This window comes from Pipistrellus hanaki, assembly GCF_964339955.1.
Source record: "Pipistrellus hanaki genome assembly, chromosome: 9".
NCBI lineage: Eukaryota > Metazoa > Chordata > Mammalia > Chiroptera > Vespertilionidae > Pipistrellus > Pipistrellus hanaki.
In genome coordinates this window covers 35,493,072-35,505,973 of record NC_140511.1, presented here as the reverse complement: position 1 = coordinate 35,505,973, position 12,902 = coordinate 35,493,072, and the positions used below count along the sequence as shown (strand labels likewise).

The window sequence follows — 12,902 nt, the reverse complement described above, 5'->3', positions numbered from 1 at the left end:
GCATGGAAGAAATGCTGGGGTCTGAATTGAGAAATGTAGGAAAAATTTCCTGTTGTGCTGCTTTTTGGGAAAACCATCATAGTTCTTATCAAATGCTTAAAAGTATATGACTATCGCCCTGGCTGGTATAGATTGACTGGTTGGAGCATTGTCCCAAAATCCTGAAAGGTGGGTGTGATTCCCAGTTAGGATACATACCTAGGTAGTGGGTTTGAGAGGTGACAGATGTTTCTTCCTCTCTCCAAAATCAACAAAAATAAATTTAAAACAAAATACAATTTAAAAAAAAGTATGTGAAGTCAAATGGAAGGTGGCATTCAAATTTAGTATCTGTATAAAAAGATCCCTGGGGAACAGTTAGCTTTGCAGCTAGGAAGATGAGAGCACAATTAAAATAAGAAAAGCAGTAATGAGGAAAACATTTCAAAAACGGTAGTCAGAAAAATATGCGAAGATTGATAAATATCCCCTAATTATTAAGTGCCAGTGCCAGTTGTAATGGATTGTGTGGGTGATAGAGGACAAAATAAGAGCTGCTACTAAGAAATTTAATTGGAGATTAAATTGTGGTTAGAATGAGATGTTAGCATTCTGAAAACACATGGAAAAGGTTGAGGAGATGACAAGTTGTAGCTGGAAAGACTATCCAGAGCACAAGAGAAATTAGCTTTAGAATGGAGCACCTGGCTGGCATGGGTCAGTGGTTGAGCACTGATCTGTGAACCAAGTCACGGGCTCAATTCTCGTTCAGGGCACATTCCTGGGTTTCAGGCTCCAACCCATTGTGGGGCATGTAAGAGGCAGCTGATCAATAATTATCATTGGTTTCTATCTTTCCCTCTCCTTTCTCTGAAGTCGATAAAAAAAAAAATATATATATATATATATTTTTTTTTTTTAAATATTTTTTTATATATATTAAAAAAATATATTTTTTTTTAAGAATGGACAGTATCAAGATGGTCACAGATTTTGGGCCAGGAATTGAGAACTCAATTCCTAGTTTTTCTTTGAAGTAGGAGGCTAGATTTAGTGTAGTGATTTAGATGCTTCCCCCTCCCCCAATTAGAGCTATGCACTAGAATGACAATGAATTAAGTTACACTCAAAATTAATGTCAGTTATATCAACAAATAAGTTCTCAGTGATTGAGGACCTATAAACCAGATCAGTTTGATTCTGTCAGGGTATATGCAGGGGTTTCAGGCTCAATCCCTATTAGTGGGGAGCAGGAGGCAGCCAAACAATGCTTCTCATCATTTGTTTCTCTCTCCCTCTCTGAAATAAATACAAATATACTTTTTAAAAAGTTCTATGCCCCAGCCAGTTTGGCTCAGTGGATAGTGTTGGCCTGCAAACTGAAAGGTCCCAGGTTAGATTCCGACCAAGGGCATATGCCTGGGTTGCAGTCTCGATTCCCAAGTGGGGAGCATGCAGGAGGCAGCCAATCAATGATTCTCATCATTTATGTTTTTCTCTCTCCCCCTTCCCCTTCCTCGATAAAAAATATATTTTTTAAAAGTTCTAAACTTTATTCTAACGAACAGGCAAATCTCCTGATCTAGAAATCAGAACATTGAATTTTAGCCCCAAAGATGGAAAAATAACAATCCCCACACACATAGTGTTGGAAACTAGAAATAATTTATACTGTAAAGTGTAGCAAAGCTGGAAAAGTTATAGAACATTCTCATTTGAAATGCGTTTGAGAGAAAGGAATAGCCTTTTTCTTGAAAACTACCAATTTCATTGTTTATACCCTGTACCCAATATAATTTACCTACTTAAGACTTTTATGGAAACTACAACACAGTGATGTTATTCAGCTAAAAGCAAGGTTTAAGCCTTGCAGGGGTCCTCAAACTTTTTAAAGTGGGGGCCAGATCATGGTCCCTCAGAGAGCTGGAGGGCCGGACTATATGAACTACTAATTCCTACTGTAACACCTCGGCTGCACTCACTGCCCAAAAAACCTGGCGGGCCGTAGTTTGAAGACCCCTGGTAAGGGATAGTAAAAATAGGACCTAATTACCTATTAAAAGATTCTCCTCTATAATAGCTTAACAAATTGAGAAGTCCGTTTTCCTGGCTGACTTTCTTTATAGCCTATTTTAATGTCTAATATATGCTCTGAAAGGTTTATTCAAAATATTCAGGAAAGTAAGGCATCTAAGCATGTCTCTAAGTGAAAAGATTTAGTTGACTAAAAAGGTAATCTGAAGGTAGAAATGGGAAGTTAGGCTATTGCCAAAACCAGTTTGGCTCAGTGGATAGAGCATCCGTCTGTGGGCTGAAAGGTACCAGGTTTGATTCCGGTCAAGGGCATGTACATTGTTTGCAGGTACATCCCCCAGAGGGGGTGTGCAGGAGGCAGCTGATCAATGTTTCTCTCTCATCGATGTTTCTAGCTCTCTATCCCTCTCCCTTCCTCTCTGTAAAAAATCAATAAAAAATATTAAAAAAACAAAACAAAAAAACTATTGTCAAGGCCTGAACTTCTGCAGGAGTAGCTTTTTCCTAATTTCGGGGTCAGCTCCCTGAAATAATAGACACTTTGTTGGGCAGGTAAAGAGCAAGTTAAAGCACCAGTGGGATGCCCTGAGGAAGAACAAGAATGCCTGGAAAGCTGAGGGAACAAGGTAGAAATGGTTACCAAAATCCTTAGGTCAATTTTTGGTCTGGGGTTGGTCCTACTTCCTTCTCTGGAAGTAGATGCAAACCTGATTAATTATGCAACTTTGGAAATCCTAAGGTAGAAGGTGGAGGACTATCCATTTTTATTAGCTGGAATCTTCATCTTCACACTTACACAGGGTTCCAATTATCCGGAATGCTGATGCCCACTTCAGTGTGTTCCGAACCTTCTCACCTGAGAAACTTCCTTAATGCTAGTCACTTACTTACCTTGAAATCCTATGCAATCTGGCTTTTACATCTTGGCTGCTTCATTAAAATTGCTCGAGTATTATGACTCCTTGCCAAAACAAATGTGCTTTTATTAGCCTCTTAATCTCTCCTGGCCCATGTAATCCTTAAAGTATCTTTTGCTTTATGTGACATGTCTTCCTGTGCTTTGCTATTTTTACTTAGGAAAAATTAAATTTTAAAAATAATATATAGAAGTATAGAAAATAGTCCTTTCACATCCTGTTTCTTGTTACATAAAGTAACCAATGAGTTAACAATTTGGTAGAGATTCTTTACCATTTCTTACCCTTTCCATGTTGCTAAATGCATGTAGATGTGTAATTTAGCCATTCTTTCACAGGTGGATATTCAAATTTCTAACTTACAATTTAAAAGTGTTGCAATGACTATCCTAGTACATACAAGTTATTTTGAAGATTTTATGACTTGATAGTTGCTGGATCAAGCATAACATACATTTGTAATTTTGACAGTGTGAAATTGTCCTTCATGCATCCGACCACTTTAGTCATTCACTAGTAGTCTTCAGAGTACGTTCAGACCAACTCATTATCCATAATCTTTTAGTTTTTATCATTGTGATGTCTCAACAGTCTGAGTATCCTCTCTTGTTAATTTGCTCTTGGTATTTTTTTTTTTTTGCTAATTAATTCTATTGAGTTATTCTTTCTCACTGAAATTTTCTGTATTGTCTCAACACTTTATAATTGTTAACAACTTTATTCTCCTGAAATTTCTATATATGAAAATATCGAAGAGCCTATCTTTCTCCATTTGAAAAACTCCACCTCTATAATGGGGTTATTTCTGGATTCTAGTTTGTTCCATTAATCTCTTTGTCTAGTCCTGTTCCAATACTACCCTGTTCTAAGTGTTCTAGTTTTTTAATTCTAATATCTATTTGGGTTGTCATTAATTAATCTTTTCCAAACATGTTTTAACCTTGAAGATAAATTTTAAGATCGTCTTGCCAACTTCCACTAAAAAATTACATTAGATTTTTACTTCAAATGCAACAAATTTACTTTCAAGACAATTCTATCCTTGCAGTACTGAACCTCCTCACACAGCAACATAGCATCTTTCCCTTCAGTCCAGTGGCTCTCGAGCTACATGCAACTCTTTGGCCCCTGGAGTGTGGCTCTTCCACAAAATACTACGTACCCTAATTAAGTTAATAACAATGTACCTACTTATGTAGTTGAAGTTTAAGAAATTTGGCTCTCAAAAGAAATTTCAATAGTTGTACTGTTGATATTTGGCTCTGTTGACTTATGAGTTTGCCGACCACTGTTTTAGTCGAATCTTCAGTAACATCCATAAATGAAATTTCATTTTTTCTTCCATGTACATTTTGCTTATTTCTTACTAGGTTTATTCTCAGAGTATTTCCCCGCTGTTGCTGCTAATTTGAATGAGATCTTTCTTTACATTTACACATTGAGTTTAGTTTATAGGGAATCTTGCTTCTGTATGTTGCCCTGCTAGCTCTCAATCTTACTGAACTCTCTTCTCTAGTATTTAATACTTTACAGTTGTCTTATATTTTCCAGGTAAACAATGACATCACTTGTCTTAATTTCTTTTCTAATTTCATACTTTTTCTTGCTTATTAGAGTCCAAAATTCTCAGAACAATGCTGACTTGCCGGACAGTAGATAATTTGGACTGTTAACATTAAATGTGCTGTTTATTTGTTCCTTCATTAAAGCAAGCTTCCTTTTATTTCTTAATATGAATTTTGTCTTCTTTTTGAGTAAGTAATAAATACTAACTTTTCAAGTGATCTTTCAGTATCAATTAAGATCATATAGTTTATATCCTTTATTAGGAATTTTTCATTGCTAATTATCTAATGTTAACCCATCTTTGTACTGGTAGGATAAACCCAACTTGATTATTGGTTATGACATTGTTTTCTAAATGCACTGCTGACTTCATCATTCCTAGGAAAGCTGCATGTATTGATAAATGAGACTAAGATTCAAGTTTTTTCTCCTCACTCTCCTTATTTATGATACTTTATAGTGCGGAAGTATTCCATTCTTCTCTATGCTTTGTTCTTCGTAACTTCTGTCAGGGCTACATAGGTCAGTCTTTCATGATTATCAGATTAAGGTTTTTTAACTTGAATCCATTTTTTTGCAATTTACATTTTCCTAGAAAATTATACATAATTTTTCAGGACTATTTGTGTAGTTTTACACTAAATCATTTCTGATTTTCAAAAACCCTGTCAGTAATATGTTGCCTTTGTTTCCAATATTGTTCTCTCCATCAGATTTGCTAAGTGTCTATTGTTTGTTTGTCTTCAAATGCCAGCTACTATTGGGATCAATTTATTTCCTAGTCCATTTACTTGTTTTTATTTTTAAATCCTTTAAGATTAATTTGATGGCATTTTACTTTTTCTGCTTTTCTTGTTTCTTTTTCGAATCTTTCCTGTCATGTGTGTATCTAAGGATGTGCTGGCTCCTTCCCTCAGTGAGTTTACCCATACAACAAAGCAAAAAATGAAGCCTTTACCATTATTATATAAGTGGCTACAACCACTACATTAATTTGGAGCAGTCATAGTGGCTCCAATTCTCCACCTTCTAGTTATGTGATCTTGGCCAAATCTGAGTGGTTTCTTCATCTGTAAAAACAGGAACAATACAGATTAAGTTTGAAACTATTTGCAAGTCACTTAGCATAGAAACTGTCCCATATTAATAATTCAACAGATGTCTGGTAAAAGGCCTCAGTTGCCCCATTTTACAAATGACTAATCTCGCCGAAACCGGTTTGGCTCAATGGATAGAGCGTCGGCTCGGGGACTGAAGGGTCCCGGGTTCCAGTCAAGGGCATGTACCTTGGTTGCGGGCATATCCCCAGTAGGGGGTGTGCAAGAGGCAGCTGATCGATGACTTTCTCTCATCGATGTTTCTAACTCTCTATCTCTCTCCCTTCCTCTCTATACAAAACCAATAAAATATATATTTAAAAAATAAATAAATAAATAAAAATGACTAATCCCCAAATCCCTTCTAACTGTAAAAAACTTTACTTTCAGTCTATCACTCCATCCACCAGAAAATCAACTCATCAATCCACCCACTCACCCACACAACAGTTAGTAAGCCCTTCCCCCTTGAGCTAAATATTCTAGATGTCAGGAACTCCAAGATGAATAATGAAGCAACAGTTTCTACCTCCCAGAAGCTCCGAGTCCTTGAGGGGTAGGGGTAAAGATTAACTGTTAAACAGGTAATTATAATACAATTGATAGGTGTTTGATATAAAGATTGTGGGAATGTAGAGACTTTGAGGAGTATGTGCAGCAAAATCAAAGATCAAGGTAGAAACCCCAATTCAGGTACTTATTACTTACTAGCTGTGTATCCTCAGGCAATTAACTTTGCACTTTATTTGTAAAAAGCAATAGCAGTACTATGCTGGTAAGTTAAATTAAGAATAACAAATATGAAGCACTTAGTACGGTGCCATACTCATATGAACTCAACAAATGGCAGTTATTAATATTACAAGAGGCTATGAAACTTAAAAAAAAAAAAAAAGGCAATTTACTGTATTTCAAGAGAGTAAAAATGGGGACTGGGGAATTTCCCAAATGTGTTCACAGCACAAAACCTGTGGGGAGGCACAGGTCAGGGGGGAGAGGGACTGAATGAAAAAGATAAAGGATTTAGTACAGATTGGTAGTCATAAAACAGTTACAGGGATGTTAAATACAGCATAAGGAATACAGTCAATAATACTGTAATAACTATGTATGGTGTCTGGTGGACACTTGAAATATCAGTGGGATTACTTTGTAAAATATATGATTGTCCACCACCGTGCTGTACACCTGAAACTAATACAAAAAAATAATAAATGTAATTGAAAAATAAAATTTAAAAAGTTTTGTAGCTAAAAAACAAAACAAGGTAACAATAACAACCAACCCTGTGGCAAAGCAATAAAGATGTGGGAGAAAAAAACACAGGTGAGGGGAATCAGGCTGAGTGATGCCCTTGGAGGGCAGAGAATTTTAATTTCTGTACTCTCAGCTGCTAGTACATTTTCATACATTTGAGCCATACTTTTACAATAAATAGCGAATGGAGGAATGCACGTTAAGCAATAGGATTGGAGAAAAAGATCAGGGCTAAATTGTTGAAAGTAAACATTTTACAGGAAAAGGAATCTTGGATTTGAAGTCAGAAAACCGGAAGCAAGTTTTTGACTCATGGCCTGTATTTTTACCCTGGCTCTACAACTTACCTGCTGTTCGGCCTGAGCAAAACACTGACACCTTCAATCTCCTCAACTGTAAAACAGGTATACCACCTACCTTCCCAAATTATTGTGAGAATTAAGTACCAAGCGAGCAATTATCAAAGGGCCGGGCACTAGTAAGCACGCAATAATGATACCGGCTGCAGCTGCTAACGTCTCCGTTAGGTCTTTCTCCATATTTGTAAGAAGTTAAGGGCCAAGAAGAGCCTTTCTTCAACATTCCATCCTGCACGGAGAAAAATTACACTTGGTTTGCCAAGGACGAAAGGCCCCGCCCGGCACGAGCAGTACAGGTCATCTACGCAGACGGCGGTCCCGGGGCCTCCGCCGGAGCGCGGGGCCTGGAGGCCGCGAACCCCGCCAGCCGTCACCGAGAGACGGGGTCGGATAAGGTTGGCTTTGTGGGGCCGAGCGGAATTTCACCGAAAACTCCACCACCATCCGATTCGCCTGCAGGCCCAGCCTTGTAAAGGGTGAAGGGAGGGAAGCCGGAAGTGACGCAAAGCCGCCAGGAACAGGAAATGACCCTAGCGTGCCGGAAGCCGGAAGTTTATTCGTTTCCAAGGCAACGGTCTCCTAACACCCTCTCCGACCAGGCGGCCGGAGTCGGGGACGCTGGAACGCTCCTTCGAGGTGCGGGTCCCCATCGACGGCGGCAGCCGCCTCAGGGACTCGCGGGGAGACGCAGCCGAAGGGTGGAGGACAGACGGCCGGCCCGGTCACCGCGGCGGCCAGTGTGAGGAGAGAAGGAGCGAAGACCGGGAGTTTTGTTTCAGGGAAGACACGGAAAAAAACCGCGAAGAGGACGACCGCCCCTGCAGCGTCTCCGCGGGGAGCGTGAGAGACGACGGGGGCTTCTCCGGCAAGGACCGGAGGAGGCTCCGTGAAGACCTGGGCCGCCGCCGCGGCGGTTCTGAGGAGACAGTTCGGGGAGGCGGAGGCCACGGCCACAGCGGCTCTTGGGGGAGCGGCTTCCCCGGCACTGACGCCGGCGGTCTCTGTCAGGTCGGCGGCGCCCCGGGCAGGGACTCCGGGGAAGCCGTCGGAGAAGACCGCAGCCTCCGTGCTTGGGAGGGAGTCGGAGAAGCCCGCGGCGCCGGGACCAGCGACTCCGCCGGGGAGAGGGGCGGCGACGAGCTCCGCCGCCGCCTCGGTGGCTCCCGGCGAAGGGGGAGCGTGGACGACGGCACCAGCTTCAGCAGTTCTTGGGAAGGAGTGGGTGAAGACCGCGGCTACGCGGCCAGCGACTCCTCCGGGGTGAGCGGCGGCCCAGACGACAGCCACCGCCTCAGGGGCTCCTGGGAGAGAGCCGGGGAGGACCGCGGCGCCGGGCCCGGCGAGGGCGGGGACGAGGACGAGGACGGCCGCTGCCGTGGCTCCTGGAGGATAGCGAGTGAGGACCGCCGCAGCAGCCGCGGCCAGGATTCGTCTCCTCCTCCTCCTCGGCGTCCGTGGGATCGCACCATGCCCGGGGTGCCCCTTTCAGACCCCTCCGCGTCCTTCACGGAGTCCGCAACCCCGTGTGAGTCCAGGTTCATGACTTCGAAGACCCTCATCTCTGCCACGCTCCACCTCTCATTTCTGCCCACATCGGCCTTCTCTTTTTTTGGCCATCCCCTTTCTCAGCTGTCACTCCTCTCTCCACCTCAGTGACCTATTTTCGGTAGGTCCCAAAGCTATTATTCTCTTTTTCCCCAGCCTTCCTCATGTTAGCTTTACCTCCTTTCTTTCCATCTGCACATTCCCGAAACTTCTCGCCCAATGATGACTACGTTTGTTAAATCTTATGAACCCTTTTAAGTTCTTACTTGACTTCTTTGAAGCATTTGACCCGGTGAAGATGACATTAGACTTACCATCCTCTCCTTAAATGTTGCTTCTCCCCTCCCGTCCGTGTCTCCCCCCCCCCCCCCCTCCGTGCCATCGCTATGACTACAGCCTTACTGAGGACTTTCAAATCTATGTTATTCATTCAACCATCCAATAAATATTTACTGAGTGCCTAATTTGTGTTCTGTCTTAAGGACACTAAGAAGACAGGCATATTCCTTACCTTCTACTGGGGAAGATAAGTATTGAGCAAATAGTGACTAGTGTGATGCATATTATAAAAAGAGTAGAGTGCCATTGGTTCCAGTTTACCGGTGTCAGAAAAACCTACCTAATGCCGGACACATCTACTGAGATCTGAACTCCAGATCTCTCCTCTGAGTTGCAGACTCATGTAGAAGTCCCTTCTGGAACTCTTCCTGGGGAACCTTAAAATCAACATGTCTACAGTGTAATTTTGGCCCTTGCTGGGTGGTTCAGTTAGTTCCAGCGTCATCCTCTACACCAAGCATGTCAAACTCAACGACTAACAAGGTTTAAGATTATCTGGGCCACAAAAAAACAAAAGCTTCAATTTTCATAGACAAGTAGGTTTATTTTGATGCTGAATACAAAGGGCTGAAATAAATGAGTAATGGTTAACATAAAGTAATAGAACATTTTAATAAAAATATTTTTTCTTGAACATTAACTTACCAGATACTGAATAACTGAACAAATTAATAAGCATAATGTAAGTAAACCTATTTTTCTTGTTCTCCGAAAGTGAAATATTTCCTGTTGTGCACACCAAGTTTGACATGCTTACTCTACACTAGCCAGTACAAGACTAATAATGTGGCAATTGGCTGCTAAAAATATTCGCTGCTAGTATTAGTGGAGAGAAATGGTGCGCCTGTGTGTAAGGCATGTAAGGGAAATGAATGCAGCGATTATATTATAGTAATCAGTCATTGGTTTGTTATTAATAATCTATGTGTATAAAAGGCTAATATGCAAAGTGTCCCTGCAGGAGTTCCATCAGGAGCCAGGGAGTTGTATCACTTGCTGTGATGTGCACTGACCACGAGGAGGCGGCGCAGAGCAAGGGAAGGTCCCCAATTGCCGGCCATCTGGGGACCCTACCCTTGCACGAATTTTGTGCACCGGCCTCTAGTTATGTATAACAGGATATTGTAAAAATTAAGTTACATAATTTTTATTAAAACGTTTCTTACATACAGATATATTGGCTGGGCCATAAAAATATTTGTTATGGGCAGCGAGTTTGACATGCTTGCTCTACACCAAAAGGTTGCTGGTTTGATTCCCTATCAGGACACATAGTTAGGTTTTGGTTTTAATCCTTGGTCCGGGTGTATATAGGAGGCAACTGATTGATGTTTCTTTCTCTCACCACTACTCTCTAAAATCAATAAAAACATATCCTTGGGTGAAGATTAAAAAAAAAAAAAATAGCCCTAGTCTGTTTGGCTCAGTGGATTGAGTGTCAGCCTGCATACTGAAGGGTTCCTGGTTTGATTTTTTGGTCAAAGGCAACTTGCCTAGGTTAGGGGCTCTATCCACAGTAGGGAACATGCAGGAGGCAGCTGATCAGTAATTCTCATAGATGTTTCTCTCTCCCCCACCCCTCTTCTTCTCTGAAAGCAATAAAAATATATTTTAAAAATTCAAAAATAATTTTGTATCCACGACTCTGTCCTCCAGTGTTAACTTTTTCAATTGTGCCACACTCAGAGAACTAAGCCATACTCCTTGAAGTTACCCCAATACTCTTTCCTTATTTTGCCCACTATTACATCCAAATTTAGTTCAACCTGTTTTTATAATATTTGTTGAATATTCTGTTTCCAAAGCCATTCTCTGGGTTGAAGATCTCAATCTTTCTGCTATAGACTATATAGCTATTTTCTTACATAGCCTCCTGAATCTCTAGTGCTGCATTTAAAAAAATATATATATATTTTATTGATTTTTTACAGAGAGGAAGAGAGAGGGATAGAGAGTTAGAAACACCGATGAGAGAGAATCATTGATCAGCTGCCTCTTGCACACCTCCTACTGGGGATGTGCCCGCAACCAAGGTACATGCCCTTGACCGGAATCGAACCTGGGACCTTTCAGTCCACAGGCCGAAGCTCTATCCACTGAGCCAAACCGGTTTCAGCTAGTGCTGCATTTTTGCTCCCCAATGAATTTCCCTCACCTGTAGCCAGTCCCATAAATCCAGCATTACAAATCTGATCATTATTAGTCTTCTGTTTAAAATCCCTCACTAATTCCCCATTTAAGTGCTTCTAGTTCTTTGTGGCTCCTGTGGCTTCTTCTCTAGGTGAACTGGGCTCAACTGTGTTTCTCTGTATTTGCCTATCTTTCCAGATTCAGGGTGGTAGTTTGTCAGACCTCAGTTCTCTGGTCAGTTATTGGTTTTCAGTTTGTTTTCTCCTGTGTATAAGGGAATGATACTTCCATGCTTTTTAGACATTAGAACTAAAATGGAAGTCTGGTTAAGAAGATGTTAATCATAAACATCTTTGTATTAAATTATTTGGAAAGTCAAAGTGATTTTGTGCTTTCTTTTGTCTTATTACTTTAGTCTTTTCATATTTTTTGACATTGTAATATATTTTAAGCAATTTGATTTTTCAGTAGGTGCCAGGAGGAAAGTGCATTTTAGTAGCATACATGATGCAGTACGCGCTGGAGATGTAAAGCAGCTTTCAGAAATGGTAGAACGTGGAGTCAGCATTAATGAAGTTGATGTTCTCCACAAATTTACCCCTTTACATTGGGCAGCACATTCGGGAAGCTTGGAGGTAAGCTAACTAAAACTAGGATAAGTTTACAGCTGTTAGCAGTTTTATAAATTTAGCAAACAGGACTGAAGCATTGCAAATAATTTCTTTTTTAATTCAGTCTATTATTAGGGGTTTTGTTTACTTACAATGGCTTTGTAACAAATTATTCCAAAACTTGGTGGCATAAAATAACCATTCATTTATGCTCAGGACTGAACAAGGAGTTTGTATCTCAGGCACAGCTTGTCTCTGCTCCATGATGTCTGGGGCTTCAGCTACACATTGAAAAACTGGGGTTGGATCCTTCTCAAGGCTTGTTCACACAGCTCTCTGGTATATGCTGGCTCTTTGTGAGCCTATTTGTGAAGATACTCTACCTTTCTAGGTTGTACTTCCTCACAGTGTGATTACTGGGTTCCAAAGGAAAACATAAAGGGTAAATTAAAGAGGATAACAGAATGAATACCTAGTTCTCTTAAATCCTAATGTTTTTTTTGCTATAGTTGCTTCAGATTTTTAGAAAACAAATGGAATATTATAGATACATTGGAAATCCCTGAGCACCCCTCCAGGCACCATTTCTCTCCTTCCAAATCCAGAGACAACTATTACCCAAAATTATTCCTATCTATATTTTATGCTGTTATTGCCTATGATTATATCATTGCTCTAAATGACATATTTTATATAAATGACACTAGGGGCCCAGTGCAAGAAATTCGTGCACTGGGGAGGGGTCCCTCAGCCCAGCCTGCCCCCTCTCACATACTGGGAGCCCTCAGGCCTAAGCCACAGTCTGGCCTCCCTTTGTGGGAGGCATCTGGGCTGATCAGTGGAAGGCACCAACCCTATCACCCCGCTGCTGCAGTCACTGCCAGTTGTTGCAGCTGCCAAGTTATTTACATCAACATGGACTCCAGTCCCTTCACCATGAAAAAATGACAACTTTCTTTAAGCATTTTCAAGATGTGTCTTTCATAGGATATGACATTTATTTTTCTTTTTATCCTCACTTGAGGATATGTTTCTTTTTCTTTTCTTTCTTTAATATATTTTATTGAT

General features: G+C 40.8%; 1 protein-coding gene across 4 annotated transcripts in view; it reads left to right on the top strand.

The window, feature by feature from the left end:
* Nucleotides 1-7,766: 7,766 nt before the first annotated feature.
* The window catches only part of ANKRD42 (ankyrin repeat domain 42), a 42,351-nt gene continuing 37,215 nt past the window's right edge, over nt 7,767-12,902 (top strand). For 3 of the 4 annotated variants that reach the window (XR_014795978.1, XM_084895267.1, XM_084895265.1), the window contains exons 1-2: nt 7,767-8,734; nt 11,692-11,858. Coding sequence is in view for 3 of the 4 variants with exons in the window: in XM_084895267.1 (XP_084751393.1) it covers nt 8,677-8,734; nt 11,692-11,858 (225 nt within the window). In the remaining variant the exon portion in view is untranslated. The remainder of the gene's footprint in view (nt 8,735-11,691; nt 11,859-12,902) is intronic. The other variant, XM_084895266.1, reaches the window with a different exon arrangement.